Below are 21,849 nucleotides of genomic sequence, written 5' to 3'. Positions count from 1 at the left end.
AGAGAGGGCAGGGCGCTTACATCACTAGCTCTGAAACTCTTGCTGGCATCTTCGCTGATCTTCACTTTGTTGAGAGAGGCACAGAAGAGAACCATGATGTTCCAGCTGGTGCTGGTCATTCTGCTGACTGATTCCGGCCAATTTGGCAGAGGCTTGGCAGTTTCTGCTGGATTATGCCATCCTTGCTGATCTGTGTTTGGTGACACTTTTAACCTGGCATCACTGCTGGTATCCTAGTATTTTATCCTGACAGAGATTGGAATCGCCCCAAAGAACTACTTCTAATCAGGCCCACATCCCGTTGTCCTACTTACCATCTTTTCTCCCTTACCTTTGGATGGAGAGCCTGAAGTGGGGGGGGGCAGTGTTGAAGTGTTTGAGAACCCTTTTTAAAATAAGTGTTGAGAAATCTAAGCCTATAGGTGGCACTCATCATGGCTTCGGCATAATGGGTAATTCCGCATAGGACTTGCCATGTTAAAAGAGAGAGAAAAAAATTGTTATCTGGTTCATTTGCCTCAAATGTGCTCTGTATTTTTAAGGGTCATGGGTCAAGGTCATAATAAAATGCTGATTCGTGAAATGATCAAAATGGAACCTGGGGTAAATGATTAAACTGATATGCAATTTCTAAGGAAGTAGCTTATGCAAATAAAAGTCTGGGCTTGCATCTGCATGGGAAAGCTATCTCCAGCAGATCACAGCGCTGTCAGCTTGCATTCGTCACTGACTCCGACTCATTTTTCCACCGCTCCCAAACACCCGTCCTCAGGACCCTCTTGCAAGATGAGGCTGGCACAAGGCGTAATACCACAACTCTGCAGTAACTAGTGGTCTATTTCATTCCTAATAATAGCACATACATTGTGAGGATGGGTGGCAGGGGCCTACAATGGCAGCCCAGAGATGCGGAGGCAGCACGATCACAAGTTCAAAAGCAGACTGGCCTACAGAGCAAGACAGTCTCAGCAGAGATAGAAAGCTATCCATCCATTTATATGTGTGCTTTCCTATAAGTATAAACGACGTTTGCTACACTGACTTGAATATAGAAGCTGAAAGCAGAACAAAAAAAAAAAAATACACTGGGGTGGGAGCCACCACCTTCAGTATAGATGTAGACTTTTTCCTTTTTTTCCTCTTGAGTAAGGGTGAAGTAAGTGCTTTCTGGTAATGATTGATGTAAGATTCTTCCTAAACTTACTCACATCCCTGTCCCTCTTCATCTGCTGTACCCAGGTGATCAGATGCAAAGCCACTGTGCTCTGGAAGCCTGGAGCCCCTCTCGCCATTGAGGAGGTCGAAGTGGCCCCACCCAAAGCAAAGGAGGTTCGAATAAAGGTAAAACAAACTCAGCATCTCAACATCAAAACCAAAGCCGTTCACCATTTATCCTCCCCAGAATTTTCTATATGAAAATAAAACTACATATTCTTTTGCCTAGAAGATGTTAGGGAGGATTAGTACATTTTTACACTGCTACGTAGAATAAGAAAACCAGTTCACTTTTTAAAAGCTTAGCCACACGCTTGGAATCACTAGGGAGCTTGGGAAATGCTAACTGCATCTCATCTCCAATTATGAGCCCATCGGCTGGGCGTGGCCCCCATCCCCAGGTGATTCTAACTGGCTCCCAGCAAGTTAGAATGCAGTCCATCTGACTTGTGGTTCAAGGTCATTAGATTATTTTCCTTTCAGTGGTGGAGCGTATGTGTTCTTTACTGATGGACTATGGAGAGATAGCTCTTTCTACGTTACCTTACCGACACGATCTATAGTGTCTTCTGCACCCTTCGCGGAATCTATTCTTTACTGAGTGAAGCATATGTCATTTAGCAATCCCCAATGACTACACGTCAACCAGGTCGCGACTCATCCCAAACAAACAGTTTTGGACTCAAAGACACCCAACCATTATCTGACAAGGTTCAGTCTGATTCTCTCACCTGTGCATTTGATCCAAAATACAGAGCAGTGCAGATTATGGTGAGCGGTGGAGAGGCTGAATGGGGGTAATCCTGGTAGCCATTATTATTCAGATGATTATGATAGATAAAGGTAGAAAACCCGCCTTCCGTAGATAACGGGACAAAGCCAGCTGAGAAGAATAATAAACACAGACCAGAATTGTTGGTGCATCTCTAGAACCATGAGGTTTCAATGTACGTCTGATCGCCGCGTCATGAGCACAACACCATTAGGACTTGCAAGGAAGTGGGACTATTAACAAAACTATAAGGATCTTTGCAAGATAAACTAAAACTTTAGCTAAAATCGGGAGTAAAGGAAGAACACTGGGTTCCTTTACACAAACAACTCTTACAGGTGCCAATGGTGAGAGCCGAGTAGAGGTGAATGAACTGGGAACCTCAGGAGAACATCAAGTCCGAAGCCTTCACAACAGACCAACCTCTATTCTATGTGCTTTCCACACAGATGGTGGCCACAGGAGTCTGTGGCACAGACATAAAATGTCTGAACACACAAGAACTTTCTAAGTTTTGCCCCATGGTTATGGGCCATGAAGGAGTTGGGATAGTCGAGAGTGTGGGGGAAGGAGTAAGCAGCGTAAGAACAGGTAAGACGCAAAGCCCATCTCGGAGAAACCGCGAGACTTGGAACCCACAGCGGGAAACAGACTAAAGGCCATCCCTCGGACGTGTCATGATAGAGCAACCAAAATGAAAGGCGGACACTACCCACTTCTGCAAGGAGGAGTCGTAGTTGTTTCTGTTACAGCACAACTGTAGTGGGGTTTATTCGTCACATTTATATTTTGACGTAGAACGCACCAAATCTATACCCAACAAAGGCACAAGGGAGGAGGAAAATTACAGAAAATTGGCAAACTGGAGTGCACTGCTGAACAATTGTTTAATTAAAGTGAGGGCAATGGCCTATATTGATGGGTTGGGTCTCTTGGATCCCCTTAATCAGCAACTTGAAGGGAGGTGTCCCTTCACGGGCATTGGGAGTTCAGATGGCCTATGGCTCCTGGAGGAAGTGCTGTCACTTTATGTGACAATTAAATTTAAACTGGGTGTATGGGTGTGTGTGTGTGTGTGTGTGTGTGTGTGTGTGTGTGTGTGTGTTTAGATATGTACATGTTTGTATATATATGTGTGTGTGTGTAAATGTATATATAGTATGTATATAAGTGTATATATGTATAGATATGTGTAGATCTGTGTATGTAATGCATGTGTGTATATACATATTTGTTACATGTTTATTGTTAAGTAAGCTTATCAAATAATCTTTCATCATGGCTTTTTCAAATATTTAGTCTTGTTTGTCACCCCTCACTCTTTCTCCCTGTGTATCCCCTATTTGCCCTCCCAGTTTAATCCTCACCCTTCTTCCCTTCCCTTCCCTTCCCTTCTCCATTACATCCTTGTCCTACAGCCTTCTCTCTGGAACAGCTTCCCTCTGCCTCTCCCATGGCTCCTTCTGATTTCCTGGCTCCTGGGGTTATTTCAGGTTTGAGAGTCAAATTCATGGATTCAGAACTAGGGTCCACGGACAGAAGAGAACACTTAGTGTTCGTTTGTCTTTCTGGGTTCCGTTCATCGATGAGTCTATTTTCCAGTTCCACCCATTTATCTGTAAGTCTCACGAATCCGTGCTCCTTGCAGCTGGAAATGATACCGTTGTGTGAATGAATTGTGTTTCTTTAGTCAGCTGACGACCATCCAGGCAGCTTCCATTCTGTCTCTATTTTCAATAAGTTCAATGCATATGGTGGGCAAGTACGTGGGAGTCAAATATGGAGTCCTGTGAGCTTATGCTGAAGAACAGGGTCATGGTTTGAATATGCTTGGCCCAGGGAGTGGCACTATTTGGAGGTGTGGCCTTGTCAGAATAGGTGTGTCACTGTGGGCGTTAATACCCTCATCCTGTCTGCCTGGAAGTCAGTGTTCTGCTAGCACCTTCAGATGAAGATGTAGAGCTCTCAGCTCCTCCTGCACCATGCCTGCCTGGATGCTGCCATGTTCCTGCCTTGATGATAATGGACTGAACCTCTGAACCTGTAAGCCAGCCCCAGTTAAATGTTGTCCTTTATAAGACTTGCCTTGGTCATGGCGTCTGTTCACAGCAGGAAAACCCTAACAGTTTAGCTGGGTCATACCGTAGATAAACCTTGAACTTTGTGAGAATTCTCCATTTCCAAGGTGGCTGTGAATGCAGAGCAGATTCTAGTCTACAATGCCACCTGCAGGGACGGGGACCTCCCTTTCCCCGTGTCTCACCAGCATCTGTTGGTTTCTTGATCCTAAGCCTTTCTGACTGGGGTAAGATGAATTTGCAAAGCTGTTTAAATTCGAATATGCCTCATTGCTAACGTGGGCGAACAACTTTTTATGGCCTTATTCTTGTCTATTTTTACTTCTTCTTTTGACTTCCATTGGGGTCCCTGTGGTCAGTCCAGTGGTTGGCTTCGAGCATCCACATCTGTATTGGTCAGGATCTGGCAGAGCAGAGCCTCTCAGGAGACAGCCTTATCAGACTCCTGTCAGCAAGCACTTCTTGGCATCAGCAATAGTTTCTGGGTTTGCTGTCTGCATGTGGCATGGATGCCCATGTCAGCAGTCTCTGGATGGCCTCTCCATCAGGCTCTGCTGCACTCTTTCTCCCTGAATTTCTTTTAGACGGGAGCAGTTCTGGGTTAAAATTTTGGAGATAGGCAGGTGGCCACATTCCTCAACCAGGAGGCCATGCCTAACCTCTGGATATGGTCTCAACAGGTTTTCCCTCCCCTTTGTGGGATCAGCTAATGTCATCCCTGAGGGATCCTGGGAGGCTCTTGCTTTCCTGGTATCTGGCATTTTCTGGTGGCTACCCACAGTGCCCCATCCCCCACTGCTGTACACCTCTGTTCACTGTCCTGACCCTCTGTACATCTCCTCCCATACCTGATTCTGCTCCTCTTTTCCCCAGACCCTCTTCTCTCCCTTCCAAGTCCCTCCCACCTTCTACTTCCCTTGATTGGTTGTTCCCCCTTCTTAGTAGGACTGAAGCATCCCCTTGGTCTTCCTTGTCTTCAGCTTCATGAGTCCGTGAGTTGTATAATGGGTGTTCCAAGCTCTTTGCCTAATATCCACTTATCAGTGAGTGCAAGCCATGTGTGTTCTTAGTGACTGAGTTACCTCAGTCAGGATAATATTTTCTAGATCCATAAATTTGCCTGGGAATTTGATGAAGTCATTGATTTTGATAGCTGAGTAGTACTCCATTGGATAAATGTACTACATTTTCTGTATCCATTCCGTTTTTGAAGAACATTTGGGTTATTTCCAACTTCTGGCTATTATAAATGTGACTGCTATGAACATAGTGGAAGATGTGTCCTTAGTAAATGTTGGACCATCTTTTGGATATACCCAGGAGTGGTATAGCTGGGTCCTCGAGTAGTACTATGTCCAATTTTCTGAGGAACCTCCATACTGATTTCCAGAGTGGTTGTACCACCTTGCAATCTCACCAAAAAATGGGAAAGTGTTCCTCTTTCTCCACATCATTGCCAGCATCTGCTGTCACCCAAGATTTTGATCTTAGTCATTCTGATTGGTGTAAGGTGAAATGTCAGAATTGTTTTGATTTGCATTTCCCTGAAAACTAAGGATGCTGAACATTTCTTTAGGTGCTTCTCAGCAAATCGATATTCCTCGGTGGAAAATGCTTCGTTTAGCTTTGTTCCCCATTTTAATAGGATTATTTGGTTGTCTGGAGGCTAACTTCTTAAGTTCTTTGAAGTTGTTTATCAGCTGTAGGGGTTCTCTGGTGGAATTTTGGGGGTCACTTAAGTATACAATGATATCATTTGCAAATATTGCTATTTTGACTTCTTCCTTTCCAATTTGTATTGCTTTGACCTCCTTTTGTTGTCTGATTGCTCTGGCTTGAACTTCGAGTACTATATTGAATAAGTAGAGAAAGCGTGGGCAGCCTTGTCTAGTCCTTGATTTTAATGGGATTGCTTCAAGTTTCTCTTCATTTAGTTTAATGTTGGCTACTGGTTTACTGTATATTGCTTTTACTATGTTTAGGTATGGGACTTGAATTCCTGATCTTTCCAAGACTTTTAACATGAAGGGGTGTTGAACTTTGTCAAATGCTTTCTCAGCATCTAATGAGATAATCATGTGGGGTTTTTTTTCCTTTGAGTTTGTTTACATAGTGGATTATGTTGATGGATTTCTGTATATTAAACCATCCCTGCATCCCTAGGATGAAGCCTACTTCATCATGATGGATGATCATTTTGATGTGCTCTTGGATTTGGTTTGCAAAAATTTTATTGAGTATTTTTGCATCGATATTCATAAGAGAAAATTGTCCTCAAGTTCTCTTTCTTTGTTGGATCTTTCTTTGGTTTAGGTATAAGCGTAATTGTGGCTTCATAGAAGGAATTGGGTAGTGTTCCTTCTGTTTCTATTTTGTGGAATTGCTTGGAGAGTATTGGTATGAGGTCTTCTGTGAAGGTCTGATAGAATTCTACACTGAACCCATCTGGTACTGGGCTTTTATTTGTTGGGAGACTTTTAATGACTGCTTCTATTTCTTTAGGGGTTATGGGATTGTTTAGATGGTTTATCTGATTCTGCTTTAACTTTGGTACCTGCTATCTGTCTAGATAATTGTCCATTTCATCCAAATTTTCCAGTTTTGTTGAATATAGTCTTTTGTAGTAGGATCTGATGATTTTTTTAATTTCCTCAGATTCTGTTGTTATGTCTCCCTTTTCATTTCTGAATTTAATTTGGATACACTCTCTGTGACTCTGGTTAGTCTGACTAAGGGTTTATCTATCTTTTTGATTTTCTCAAAGAACCAGCTCCTGGTTTTGTTGATTCTTTTCTAGTCCTTTTTGTTTCTACTTGATTGATTTCAGCCCCGAGTTTGATTATTTCCTGACTTCTACTCCTCTTGGGTGTATTTGCTTCTTTTTCTTCTAGAACTTTTAGGTGTACTGTCAAGTTGCTAATGTATGCTCTCTCCAGTTTCTTTTTGGAGGCACTTAGAGCTATGAGTTTTCTTCTAAGCACTGCTTTCATTGTGTCCCATAAGTTTGGATATGTTTTGCCTTCATTTTCATTAAACTCTAAAAAGTCTTTTATTTCCTTCTTTATTTCTTCCTTAACCAAGTTATCATTGAGTAGAGCATTGCTCAGCTTCCATATATATGTGGGGTTTCTGTCGTTTTCATTGCTATTAAAGAACAGCCTTAGTCTGTGGTGATCTGATAGGATGCTTGGGATTATTTCATTCTTCTTGTATCTGTTGAGGCCTGTTTTGTGACCAATTATATGGTCAATTTTGGAGAAAGTACCATGAGATGCTAAAAAGAAGGTATATCCTTTTGTTGTAGGATGAAATGTTCTATAAATATCTAGTAAACACATTTGGTTCATAACTTCTATTAGTTTCACTGTGTCTCTATTTAGTTTCCGTTTCCATGATCTGTCCATCGATGAGAGTGCAGTGTTGAAATCTCCCACTATTGTTGTATGAGGTGCAATGTGTGCTTTGAGCTTTAGTAAGGTTTCTTTTATGAATGTAGGTGCCCTTGCATTTGGAGCATAGATATTTAGGATTGAGAGTTCATCTTGGTGGATTTTTCTTTGATGAATATGAAGTATCCTTCCTTAACTTTTTGGATAACTTTTGGTTGAAAGTCGATTTTATTCAATATTAGAATGGCTACTCTAGCTTGTTTCTTGGGACCATTTGCTTAAAAATATGTTTTCCAGCCTTTTACTGTGAGGTAGTGTCTGTCTGTGTCAACGAAGTATGTTTCCTATATGCAGCAAAATGCTGGGTCCTCTTTACATATACAGTCTGTTAGTTTATGTCTTTTTATTGGGGAATTGAGTCCATCGGTGTTAAGAGATATTAAGGCATCATGATTGTTGCTTCCCATTATTTTTGTTGTTAGAGGTGGAATTATGTTTGTGTGTCTCTCTTCTTTTGTGTTTGTTGCAAGGAGATTACTTTCTTGCTTTGTCTAGGGTGCAGTTTCCCTCCTTGGTTGGAGTTTTTCAACTATTATCCTTTGTAGGCCTGGATTTGTGGAAAGATATTATGTAAATTTGGTTTTGTTGTGGAATATCTTGGTTTTAAAGTTTTGCTAGATACTGGCATACATTTCTGTATCTAGCCATCCTGGGCTGGCATTTGTGTTCTCTTAGGGTCTGTATGACATCTGCCCATGATCTTCTGGCTTTCATAGACTCTAGTGAAAAGTCTAGTGTAATTCTGACAAAACTGCCTTTATGTTTTGTGCATTTGCTGTTTTGAATATTATGGAACAGGAGGAATTCCTTTCCTGGTCCAGTCTATTTGGAGTTCTGTAGGCTTCTTGTATGTTTATGGGCATCTCTTTCTTTAGGTTAGGGAAGTTTTCTTCTATAATTTTGTTGAAGATATTTACTGGCCCTTTAAGTTGGGAATCTTCGCTCTCTTCTATACCTACTATCCTTAGGTTTGGTCTTCTCATTGTGCCCTGGATTTCCTGGATGTTTTGGGTTAGGCCTTTATGCATTCTACATTACCTTTCATGGTTGTGTTGATGTTTTGTATGATATCTTCTGCCCCTGGGATTCTCTCTTCTCTCTCTTGTATTCTGTTGGTGATGCTCGCATCTATGACTCCTCATCTTTCCTAGGTTTTCTATCTCCAGGGTTGTCTCCCTTTGTGATTTCTTTATTGTTCCTATTTCCATTTTTAAATCCTGGATGATTTTGTTCAATTCCTTCACCTGTTTGGTTATGTTTTCCTGTAATTCTTTAAGGGATTTTTGTGTTTCCTTTTTTAAGGGCTTCTGCCTGTTTACCTGTGTTGTCCTGTATTTCTTTAGGGGAGTTATGTCCTTCTTAAAGTCCTCTATCATCATCATGAGATGGAATTTTAAATCTGAATCGAGCTTTTCCAGTGTGTTGTGAGTATCCAGGTCTTGCTGTGGTGGGAGAACTGGGTTCTGATGATACCAGGTGGCCTTGGTTTCTGTTGCTTAGGTTCTTGTGCTTGCCTCTTGTCATCTGGTTATCTCTGGTGTTAGCTGTTCTTGCTGTCCCTGACTGCTGCTTGTCCCTCCTGTAAGCCAGTGTATCATCACTCCTGAGAGACCAGCTCTTTCTGGGCAGAATCTAGGTATGGATAGCTGTGGCACAGGGTCAGCGCCAGAGCACAGACAGAAACTGGAAAGATCCTGTCCCAGGTTGTTCCTTGGTTCCTGTGTCCTGAGGGATCCAGGCAGGTCCCTCTTGGACCAGGTATTTGAGCAGAAGTGGTGGTCTTGCCTGTGCTCTCAGGTGTGTCAGCACTCTTGGGAGTCCAGCTCTCTTCTGGAAGGATTTGCATATGAAGAGCTTGGCATAGGGCCAGCTCTGGGGCCTCTCCTTCTACTCCTCCTTCTATTTCTTCTTCTTCTTTTTCTCCTTCTTCTCCTTCTCCTACTTCTCATTTTTTTTTGAGGAAGAGGAGGAAGAGGAAGAGATGTGGGTCTAATTTCATTCCTCTATATTTGGACATCCAGTTTTCCCATCACTACGTAGGAAAGCGTTGTGTAGATTTTTGCCAAGTATCCAATGGCTACAATAATTATATACACTTAAGGTTGGGTCTTCTATTCTTATCCGTGTGACCAAGAACATTACAGTGCTGTCATATAAACATAAATATCACATGATACGCAATACAGCATTGCTGTTTTTGTGCAGGAGTGTGTAGGCCATCCTGGGTCTTCCATGTGAATTTTAGGATTATTTTTGGGAGGGGAGGTTTCTATTTTCATGAAGGATGTCATGGACAGGTTCATAGGGATTACACTGAATCTATAATTTATTTTGCTGTGATGGTCATTTTCACAATGATCCAGCTGCCGACCCACAGGCATGAGAGTCTTTTCCTTTTTCTAATGTCCTCAATTTCTTTCTTCTCAGTTTTGATGTTTTCATTGTGGGGGTCTTTGACTTCCTAGAACTAAACCAGAAGAGCCTAAATTCTAACAAAGCTTTAAAATTATGATTTATAACAGATTACAATGCTTGGCCGGAACTTACAATAAATCAGTCAACAAGCTCACCCCAAGCAGACACTCTGATCACCCCTCCTGATTTGAACAAAGAAATACAAAGAGTCATGTTGGTATCAGGAAAAGGCTTTACGGTGGGTTGCAGATCGCCTCCAAACCCATTGAGGATGGTGACATCAGTCTCAGCATCATAGGATGTGCTTATAAAAAGATAAAGAGAGGAAGGGATATGTTTGATGGAGGTGTAGTGAGGTCTGGGAAAAGGGGGTGCTGTGCCTCTGTGGGTCCATGCTGAGGCATTCCTTCCCCCGAGGGACCAGCCACTCAATGGTATAGTTTATTCAGGGCATGGGGAGGGGAATTAAGAGGGTAGGAGGGCAGAGAAAGGCAGAGAGAGAAAGAGAGTAGAGAAGTAGAGGCTGAAGTGAGCACCTGGACGGGTGGGGAGGAAATGGGGAGAGAGAGGGGAAGGGGAGGCAAGAACAAGAGAGCAAGAGAGAGCAAGAGAGCAAGGAAGGGGTGAGCAGCCCCTTTTATAGTGAGTCGGGCATACCTGGCTGTTGCTAGGTAAATGCAGGGGTGGAGCTTAGACAGAATACTATATATATATATATATATATATATATATATATATATATATATATTCCTTCTTTCCACGCTGGAAAAAGTACAACCCACAGCACGCCTGTCCCCCAACCCTGGGACTTATTCTGTGAGCACTGCATCCTTACTGCTTTGGCTCTGGTCCCACAGTGGAAGTCAGTACAGAGAACAGTAGATGCAGTTCTTAAAAGCACATAACTAAACTGCTTGCCATGGTATCCCAAGTGTGCCTTACAAGGTGGGCAGACCCAGGCCAGCTCCTAGAGACTCAGCCATGCCTGGATGAGGACACTCACAATATCTGCTTGTGATCAAGCACAGTTAAATGTGGAAATAACTCTCCATCATCACGTTCTCGGTGGTTTGCCGTTGAGATCCTAAGAGACAAGACTACTCTGCTACTTCACCCTAATAAATCACTTTGCATTTCTAGGTGATAAAGTTATCCTATTATGTATCCCTCAGTGTGGGGAATGCAAAACTTGCCTGAATTCCAAGAACAATATTTGTACAGAAATTAGGTAAGATTCTATAGCTGCCTTTGTCAAAATCTAATTCAGTCTCACTTGAGGAGATTTATGCGTTTTAATAAAAAGTACAATTTGTTTCCTTTCATCTATCAAAGACTGTCAAAGACACACCTGGCATCTGAAGGCCCCAGCAGAATTACCTGCAAGGGAAAGTTAGTGCATCAGTATATCGCTCTCGGCAGCTTCTCGGAATACACAGTCCTAAAGGAAATCTCAGTCGCCAAGATTGACGAAGGTGCACCTCTGGAGAAGGTGTGCATAATTGGCTGTGGGTTTGCCACTGGGTACGGCGCTGCCGTCAACTCTGCCAAGGTGAGGAGCACTGACATCCATACAAGTAGAATTAGTGAGAACAGGTGAAACACCTCTCACATCAGAGCACTGCCTGGTCATACCACCAGAAGAAACATACATAAGCTTACTGCTAGGCACTGTTGAGTTGACTGAATTATTTGATTGCCTGCACAGGCACTCCACTGCCATCTAGGAGCAAAAGTATACAGACTTTAATATAATACAACCGTATCTTTCCAGTCTCCAGTTCATTTCATTCAACGAGCAATAGGAAAGCTTTTCACAGTTCATCTGGGAGAAACAAAACAAAAAACAAAGCACAAACAAACAAACAAAAAACTCATCAAGTTTCCATTGTTAGCTTTCTGTCTAAGCTCCATCCCTAGAGTTACCTGGCAACAGCCAGGGATGCCTGATACTATAAAAGGGGCAGCTTGCCCCTCCTCTCTCTCTTGCTCTCTCATGTTCTTACCCTCTTCCCCCTTTATCCCTCCTTCCCCCTCTGTCTCCACATGCTCATGACCAGCTTCTACTCTTCTTCTTCTTCTTCTTCTTCTTCTTCTTCTTCTTCTTCTTCTTCTTCTTCTTCTTCTTCTTCTTCTTCTTCCTCTTCTACTCTTCTTCTTCTTCTTCTTCTTCTTCCTCCTCCTCCTCCTCCTCCTCCTTCTTCTTCTTCCTCTTCTTTTCTTCTTCTTCTTCTTCTTCTTCTTCTTCTTCTTCTTCCTCCTCCTCCTCCTCCTCCTCCTCCTCCTCCTCCTCCTCCTCCTCCTCCTCCTCCTCCTCCTCCTTCTTCTTCTTCTTCTGCCCTGAAGTTTATACTATGCCATCATGTGGCTGATCCCTCAGGAGGAAGGGATGCTTCAACATGGGCCCACAGAGGCACCCCCTTCCCCCAAACTTCACCACACCTCCATAGAACATATCCCCCCTCTCTTTAACTGTTTACAAAGACATCATACATTCTAGTTGAATAGTATATTAATTAGAAGTAATGCTAAAGGAGGCTGAAGATGTAAAGCAAGGACGGAATACATGCCTGGTGTGCACAAGGTCCAAGTGTAGCAATAAATAAGAGAGCTAGCACCGTAGTGACTGCACCAGCCAGGGACTCTCACCCTTGGTTGAATAGGCCACAGTTAAACTCATTCTCCTCTTCCTCTTCCTCCTCTTCTTCCTCCTCCTTCTCTCCTTCTCCTCCTCCTCTTCCTCCTCCTCCTCCCCTCCTCCTACCCTCCTCTTCCTACTCTTCCTCTTCCTCATCTTCCTCTTCCTCCTCTTCTTCCTTCTCCTTCTCTCTTTCTCCCCCTCCTCTTCCTCATCTTCCTCTTCCTCCTCCTCCTGTTCCTCCTCCTCCTCCTCCTGAAATATTGTTCTAACCTCCCCAGCTTCAAGTCTTTCAGGGGCCATTGATATTTAAGCCTTTGCATTGTCCACTGTCCTTCAGCCTCAGTGCTACATACAGAGATTGGGATGTGTCTCTGTCGCCCGTATGTCACTGTGAGAAGATACCTACAACAATCACATTTTGAGGAAGGAGAGTTTATCTTATTCACTCCCTCAGACATGTGGTCCATGCTGGTTTGGCTCTCTGGCATTGGGGTGTCATGGGGCAGTAAGTTGTGGCAGGTAATGCAGAGTGGGACAAAGCTGGAATTCAGGAGCAGAAGAAAGACATAGGATACAAAAAGAAAGGTGAGCTGGAGCCCTAGAATCTCTGTAGAGCGTGTGCCTGAATGTTCTCTTTCCCCTAGGCTCCTTCAAGAGGGTCTGCTACTTCCTCACAATGTCAAGAGCTGAGGAGTAAGCCTTTATCACATGTGTCTTTAGGGCATGTTCAAACTGCAAACTATAACAGCTTGGAAGGGTTCGATTTAAATTGGTGCCAAACTGCATGCTGCTCAAGAAAAAGGAAGGACAAAAGGAAGGAGGGACAGAAGGAAGGAAGGACAGAAGGAAGGAAGGACAGAAGGAAGGACAGAAGGAAGGAAGGACAGAAGAAAGGAGAGAGAGAGAGAGAGAGAGAGAGAGAGAGAGAATTGATTGCATCTGAAGTGATGACTCTGAAGTGATTTAAAGTTCCCAGATTCCCAGAAGAAAAGAGAAAGAGAATTTGCAAGAAGATGAAGGAGGTATTTGAAAGAACTCAAAACTCTCTTACAACTAAGGAAATCATCTGCCCCAACAAAAGATCCAGGAAAGTTTTATTGTGTTACTTCTCCTCATGCTAATACCTTCCTGAGACTTGAAACCCTTGTAGGTAGGTTTTTGTTACTGTGCTATAAGTATCGCACACCTAGAAATAGCCTGAAGAACTAAGATTCTCTTGATGTATTTTACTTGAAAATGTCCTTTCCTTCCGTCTCATGGAAAGCAACTGCCTTGGCCTCCATAGGTCGGTAAGGACACACAGGACAGGGGAAAGTGCACTGGCAGAGGCTCCTCAGTTGTCATGTGTCGGCTTCACTCTCTACCACAGAGAAGGAAAGTTCGCCTTCCTTTTGCTTTTGAGTTTCTGCCTTTATGCCTAGGTGACCCCAGGCTCCACCTGTGCGGTGTTTGGCCTCGGAGGTGTCGGTCTGTCTGTCATCATTGGCTGTAAAGCAGCAGGAGCAGCCAGGATCATTGCCGTGGACATCAACAAAGACAAGTTTTCGAAGGCCAAGGCAGTGGGTGCCACTGACTGCGTAGACCCACGGGACTTTGAGAAACCCATTGAGGAAGTTTTATCTGATATGATAGATGGTGGCGTGGACTTCTGCTTTGAGGTCACTGGGAACACAGAAGCAGTGGTATGTGACCTTTGGAAGTGAAAATTACCAGTATATTACACCAGTTGTTGCTTACTATTTTAACATAATGAGAATACTACATTTCCTTCCACGTTTCTCTAATTTCCTGTGGGCCACCACATGCCCATCGCGACATGCCCACCAGAGCCCTGTCCATTCACTGTCCCACTCAAATGACAGCTCTGCTCTTGAGTTCATTTTTCCCTCTCTGTTCCCACATACATCTCCTTCAATTAACCATATAGAATTCCCACTCAGAGACTGCATAACAACAAGTAGCCTGAGATGACTATGATGTTCAAGGCAAATAACTTAGATGAGAACAGGCTTTACCTAATTGTCCTAGAGAACAATGAATGACCTTCTTCATTTCACTAAGATCTTTCATGTTAGACAGAAGCTTCTGAAACAAGACAATCCTATCTCACCTTGATTCAATGGGTCACTTCCAAAACATGGAGAAAAACAGTAGTGATTTTTCTGCCTGAACATGGTTCATACAAGGAGATAAAATGAAAGGCAGTCAGTCACGTCAGACTCTGAGGAGAGTCTTCCTTTGGTCTTGGATGTATTTTTGTTGCATGGAAGTTACATAGAAAGCAAAGAGGAGTCCTTTCCAAGCTTGGTCTTTTTTTCCAGCATTCAGAATTTTCTTACAGTTCACTGTAGATAATCCTCTCACCTGAGGAAATACACAGCAAAGCCTTTATCCCAGCCTTGTTCTGAGAAATAGCCTTGAAAATCACTAACGGGAAGATGGCAGGTAGCCATTTTATTAGCATACATCTCATGCAAACATCTGAATATCCCATTTGATATGTAGAAGAAGAAAAACATCAACTCCAACCACCCACACTATCATTCCTTATAAAAACAATAATTTTTGTTACCACAGCTGTAACGGTCTTCTTCTTTATTCTGTTTGTTGAATCCTAAAATGCCAAGGGCTATTCTAGGCAGAAACAATATCTTAGCTATGTTACAGAACATCTTTATATTTTTGGTTGTGAGCTGTTTGGTTATAATGGCTGAGCCATCTCTCCAGCCCTAGAACATCTTTATAATATCGATACAATTTCAAAAACGAAAGGGGAAGCCAGAAAGGAACTCATAGGCCACTAAGCAGTCAAACTGGGCAAGACTTGTGTCTGACTCTGACCTCCGTGGTTTATCCCTTTTCTCTCTTGCTTTGCTTCACAACAGGGAGCTGCCCTGGGCTCCTGTCACAAGGACCACGGGGTCTGCGTGACTGTTGGAGCCATAGCATCTTTCACCAGTACACTCAGCATCAGGAGCCACTTGTTCTTCTCAGGACGCATTCTGAAAGGGTCTACCATGGGAGGTATGTATGGAAGAAACAGTGAATGGCAGAGATGAAGAGACACAAGTAGGAAAGAGAAAAATGGGTCAGAAGAGCCTTAAAAAGGACATTGATCAATTCTAGATCACGGTGTTTGTCTCAACTTTTTAAAACCCACATTAAGAGAGAGGATATTACCTGTGTCCTTGGTCTCCCTATGTGCTTTATCTCATACAAGGAGAGAAAAAATATTTTTAATTGACTGGTAGAACCAAGAACAAAACACTGCTTAGTTCAGTGGTCCTCAGCCTTCTTAATGCCTTAATACAGTCCCTCATGTCGTGGGGACCCCACTCACAAAACTATTTTTTATTCATTCAATTTTATTGGATATTTTGTATATTAATATTTCAAATGTTATTTCCTTTCCTGGTTCCTCCCTCTCCCCTCCCCCATCCCCCTTCCCCACTGCTTCTATAAGGATGCTCTCCCTTCTACCCACCCACTCCTAATCTCAATACCCTGGCATTCCCCTACACTCGGGAAAAGTCCTCACAGCACCAAGAGCCTCTCCTCCCAGTGATGCCTGACAATGCCATCCTCTGCTATATATGCGGATGGAGCCATGGGTACCTCCACTGTGTATTCTTTGGTTGGTGGTTTAGTTCCTGGGAGCTCTGGTGGTCTGGTTGGTTGATATTGTTGTCTTCCTATGGGGTTGCAAACCCCTTCAGCTCCTTCAGTCCTCTCTCTAACTTCTTTGTTGGGGTTCCCATGCTCAGTCCAATGGTTGGCTGCTAGAATCTGCCTCTGTATTTGTCAGGCTCTGACAGAGCCTCTCAGGAGATGTCTATATCAGGCTCCTGTCAGCATGTACTTCTTGGCATCAGCAATAGTGACTGGGTTTGGTGGCTGTATCTGGGATGGATCCCCATCTGGGGAAGTCTCTAGATGGCCTTTCCTTCCTTCTCTGCTCCACTCTTTGTCCCTATATTTCCTCCTGTGAGTATTTTGTTCCCCTTTCTAAGAAGGACTGAAGCATCCATACTTGGTCTTCCTTATTCATGAACTTCATATAATCTGTGAATTATATCTTGTGTATTCAGAGCTTTTGGGCTAATATCCACTTATCTGCAAGTGTATACCATTTGTGTTCTTTTGTGACTAGGTTACCTCACTCAGGATAATATTTTCGAGTTCCATCCATTTTCCTAAGAATTTCATGTAATCATTGTTTTTAATAGCTGAGTAATACTCCATTGTATAAATGTACCACATTTTCTGCATTCATTCCTCTGTTGAAGGGACATCTGGGTTCTTTCCAGCTTCTGGCTATTATTATAATAATAAGGCTGCTATGAACATAGTGGAGCATGTGTCCTTGTTCTGTATTGGAGCATCTTTTGGGTATATGCCCAGGAGTGGTATAGCTGGGTCCTAAGGTAGTACTATGTTCAATTTTCTGAGGAACCTTCATACTGATTTCCAGAGTGCTTGTACCAGTCTGCAATCCCACCAGCAATGGAGGAGTGTTCCTCTTTCTCCATATCCTCATCAGCATCTGTTGTCACCTGAGTTTTTGATCTTAGCCATTCTGACTGGTGTGAGGTGGTATCTCAGGGTTGTTTTGATTTGCATTCCCCTGATGACTAAGGATGTTGAACATTTCTTTAGGTGTTTCTTAACCATTAGGTATTCCTCAACTGAGAATTCTTCGTTTAGCTCTGTACCCCATTTTTAATAGGATTATTTGATTCTCTGGAGTCTACCTTCTTGAGTTCTTTGTATATATTAGATATTAACCGTCTATTGGATGTAGGATTGGTAAAGTCCTTTTCCTAATCTGTTGGTTGCTGTTTTGTCCTATTGACAGTCCTTTGCCTTACAGAAGCTTTGTGATTTTATGAGGTTCCATTTGTTGATTCTTGATCTTAGAGCATAAGCCATTGGTGTTCTGTTCAGGAAATTTTCCCCAGTGCCCATGTGTTCCCCAATTTTTCTTCTATTAGTTTGAGTGTATCTGGTTTGATGTGGAGGTCCTGGATCCACTTAGACTTGAGCTTTGTACAGGGCAAAAGAATGGATCCATTTGCATTCTTCTACAAGCTGCCCACAAGTTGAACCAGCACCATTTGTTAAAAATGCTGTCTTTTTTCACTGGATAGTTTTAGCTCCTTTGTCAAAGATCAAGTGACCATAGGCATGTAAGTTCATTTCTGGGTCTTCAGTTCTGTTCCATTGATCTCTCTGCCTGTCTCTGTTCCAATACCATGCATTTTTTATCATGATTGCTCTGTAATACTGCTTGAGGTCATAGGTGGTGATTCCCCCAGAAGTTCTTTTATTGTTGAGAATAGTTTTCACTATCTTGGGTGTTTTGTTATTCCAAATGAATTTGCAAATTGCTCTTTCTAACTCTGTGAAGAATTGACTTGGGATTTTGATGGGGATTGCATTGAATCTGTAGATTGTTTAAGGCAAGATGGCCATTTTTACTATATTAATCCTGCCAATCCATGAGCATGGGAGATCTTTCCATCTTCTGAGATCTTCTTCGATTCCTTTCTTCAGAGACTTGAAGTTCTTGTCATATATCTCTTTCACTTGCTTGGTTAGAGTCACCCCAAGATATTTTACATTATTTGTGGCCATTGTGAAGGGTATCATTTCTCTAATTTCTTTCTCAGCCTGTCTATCCTTTGAGTACAGGAAAGCTACTGATTTGTTTGAACTCTACTTCCTAACTGTAATTTTGCTATTGTTATGAATCATATGTAAATATTTTCAGAGATAGAGGTTTGCCAAACGGGTCATGATCCACAGGTTGAAAACCACTGGTAGAGGCTGGGAATATAACTTGGTGACAGAATGCTAAAGACTTAGATTCAAAATGACCCAAACTTTAACAGTATTAAAATCAGTAGGTGCACCCCAGTTTAGTTATATAAATGTTCACTGGGATTCTTTCATGTATATGCTCAACTATTAATAGTTATTGTCAGGCAGCATAATCTTATCCAGACAAATGAGTTGTCATCATACCAACTCAATGGTCTGAAAAATGGTATATTCATAATTGTCAAGAAATACTATCAAAGGGGAAGGGCACTTTAATAGCAAGCAAATGCAAATTCTTTTATCCAGAGAAATAAATCTTTTCATGAAATCCTTGATTTGCCATTATTTAAAACTTTAGAGGATTTTTACTTATTTACTTTTTCCTTTTGATTTTCAAGTAGTCCTGGCTGTCCTAAAACTCACTCTGTAAACCAGGCTGGCCTTAAACTCAGAGAGCTATCTGCCTCTGGCTCCCATATTTAAAAAGTAGAAAATAAATGAAAGTGTATACCCCTGGCTAAGCTTCTCAGCTTATCTGCAAGCAACATGATTTTTTTTCATTTTTAGTGATTATTTATTACAATGTATGTGCATGTTTTACCTACATGTCAGTCTGTACACCACTTGAGTCCCTGGTGCCCACAGAGGACAGAAAAGGACACCCGGTCCTCTGCACTGAAGTCATAGTTGTGAGCTAAATTATGAGTGCTGGAAATCTCCCTCTGGAAGAGCAGCTGGTGCTTGTGATGGCTGAGCCATCGCAGTGCCGCACAATCCCATTTTTAAGAAGTCTCTAGATACTATGAGTTCTTGAACAAACACATGAAATTAAGAGATTGCTGAATGCTGGGAATGGTGATGGCCAAGCTATTGGTGGCAATGGATTGTTAGACATTAGGAGACTTCGCCACTTCCTGAGCAAGTGGCAAGACCTGTAAGGGAGGTAAGTCCTGATTCAGCTGAACACTGTGGCCCCAGGTCCTCTATTTAGATCACTGGGTACACACCACAGCTATTTCCTCATGCTTTGTCCATCGGTGAGGTGTTCATTCAAAAGGCATGTGTTTAACTAAGCTTTGTAAAAATAGACCATATTATCTTAACCCTCATAAACAAATTCTTCAACTATTCAAATATTCATTCAGTGATCATAAATGAAGTTAATTCCTCCTATTGAGAGAGAGGGTAGTTCTCTGGTTTTACCGTTTGTAATCGAGGGTAAGCAGATCCTCTAAGTTCCTACAGTGTGTACAGTGAAGAACTTCCCCTACTCAAAATGCAATCTGTGCCCTCGCTGAGAAACAACATGGTCCGCTCTATCTTTGAGAAACACTGCCTAATTTTGTCTATGTGCCTGGGACCTTCCGTCTCTAATCGTTTTTACTTTATTTTAGTGTGTGGATGTAATGAGGTGGGAAAATGCTTGCCTTCATGCATGTGTGGAGGTCAAAGGACAGTTTTGTGGAGTAAGTCCCACAAAATTCTCTTCCACTCCACTCAAAGGTAGAAAACTCCATTCCACCTTTAAAGGCTTCCAGGGACCCGAATTCCTAAATCCCACATGATCAGAAGATCCAATGTCTCTGTCCTCCTACGGCACCTGCACACACATACATGCTTGAACACACATGTACATACAAACACGTATACACACATACACATCATTTAAAACATTAATAAAAATGAATCTTTTCTCTTTTACAGGATAAGCTGTGACATGGCATGCATCACGATTTTTAATTAATTCTTCATTTTTATATGTGTGAAATGTTTTGCCTACATAATATCTGCACCACAGATACGAACTGTGCCCATGGAGGCCCAAAGAGGGTGTCAAATGCCCTGGAAACAGTTATAGACAGTTGTATATTGTCATATGGGTATTAAAAAAATGGCACCCATGTCCTTTGAAGAGCATCCGGTACTTCTCACCTATTTTATCTTAAAAATAATCAAACAGCTGCCAAAAGTGCTTGGCACAGTGTGAGATATCGACACTTTTTGAAACTCAGAAGAGAAAAGACAATACATTTTGCGGCTTGTGTTGCCCTAGCTGGCCTCATCTTTACAGTCAGAGGACCCATTTGAATAATTTCCACACATCCATTTTCTGCTCCTCTGGAATTGCTGCCAACATGTTCTTCTCTTCCCGTAGATTGTTTGGATCGTTCATGAAGCTGCATGCCAAAACACAGCACATACATGTATGCCACATGGGTGTGCATGCACACGCAGAGAAAGAGGAAGACATTCAGAAGTTCAGTGCTGAGGAGCAGACCTAGACCCTCGTGCACATAGCCCCATGCTCTCCCAACTGAGCTGCTTCCCCAGCCCCCAGTTCTACCCCTTTAATTTGTTCAGGTCAGGCATCCCAAGACTGCGGCCTTCATTATACATTTGAATTCGACGATCCACAGAGATTACATCTAAGGTGGGAACACCACAGATGAGATTTAGTTTCTATGGGTTTTTTATTTCTTCCTGTGTCAGAGATGCCAGAGGCCTCCCAGAGGAGCACAACCCTGAGTGTTGGCTGCGTGGTAGGAATAGTGCCTCTCCCGACTGGGGCAAGTGGATGAGGCAGAAAACACCTCTAGCCATTTAACGTGGCCTTCTTTCCTCCCATCATCCTTTCTTTTTTAATCTTTTTTTTTTTACCAATTGAGGATTTCATGCGTTATGGTGTTATCAAATCTGCATGCCATTTGTAACACGGCCTTTCTTTATATTGAAACCTCACAAGTAGAACCCTTCCTAATTCTGTTATTTTGTGCATTTCCAGGCTGGAAAACGAAAGAGGAAATCCCTAAGCTGGTTTCCGACTATATGGCAAAGAAGTTTAACATAGATCCTCTGATCACCCATACCCTGACTCTCAGTGAGGTCAATGAGGCAGTTCAGCTCATGAGAAGTGGGCAATGGTAATCACGCAAGTCGCCTGTGTCTGTGTGTGGATGTGGGGACAGAGGGTTGTCACTGCTCCAGCACTGCACAGACAAAGACCTCCCCTTACCCCCGGAATTTTGCCTTGTTGCTGACTTAGATGTGCTCCTGGAAGTATTAAGGTAGTAGATAGTGTTCACATTATTTCTTTATACAAGACAGAGCTAACGATGCCACCCCATAGGTTACAGTCCAAGTTTAGGAGCACAATTTCCAGAGTTGGAGAGATGGCTCTGCAGGTAAAACCATTTGCTGCAACAATGGGCACCCTGGGTTTAAGCCCCCAGACCCCATAGATATGGAAGAAGAGCCCCGACTGCACAAGGCCGTCCTCTGACTTCCTTATGCACGCGATGGCTCACGCCCACGCTCCACACCTCCCCCACAGTGAGGTAAAATATGGAGAGAAAGACCAAAGCCATTTTACAAGAGGGTTTTGTTGTCATTCTCGGGTTTTGTTTCTGTGTGGGGATCCTCTATAAGATTCCTATTGCTGGCACCTCTTCCCAGCAGAGGGGA

At 42.6% G+C, this 21,849-nt stretch overlaps 1 protein-coding gene across 1 annotated transcript in view; it reads left to right on the top strand.

Annotated features, from left to right (window-relative positions):
* Positions 1-21,312, top strand: part of LOC116895298 (alcohol dehydrogenase 6) — a 29,011-nt gene extending 7,699 nt beyond the window's left edge. The window contains exons 2-8 of the mRNA XM_032896610.1: positions 1,240-1,341; positions 2,437-2,578; positions 11,070-11,157; positions 11,262-11,478; positions 13,989-14,249; positions 15,453-15,591; positions 21,170-21,312. Of these exons, the coding sequence (XP_032752501.1) occupies positions 1,240-1,341; positions 2,437-2,578; positions 11,070-11,157; positions 11,262-11,478; positions 13,989-14,249; positions 15,453-15,591; positions 21,170-21,312 (1,092 nt within the window). The remainder of the gene's footprint in view (positions 1-1,239; positions 1,342-2,436; positions 2,579-11,069; positions 11,158-11,261; positions 11,479-13,988; positions 14,250-15,452; positions 15,592-21,169) is intronic.
* Positions 21,313-21,849: the final 537 nt, after the last annotated feature.

This window comes from Rattus rattus, chromosome 3, assembly GCF_011064425.1.
Source record: "Rattus rattus isolate New Zealand chromosome 3, Rrattus_CSIRO_v1, whole genome shotgun sequence".
Taxonomy (NCBI): domain Eukaryota; kingdom Metazoa; phylum Chordata; class Mammalia; order Rodentia; family Muridae; genus Rattus; species Rattus rattus.
The sequence above is the reverse complement of the archived record's forward strand: the minus strand, read 5'-3'. Positions and strand labels throughout refer to the sequence as shown.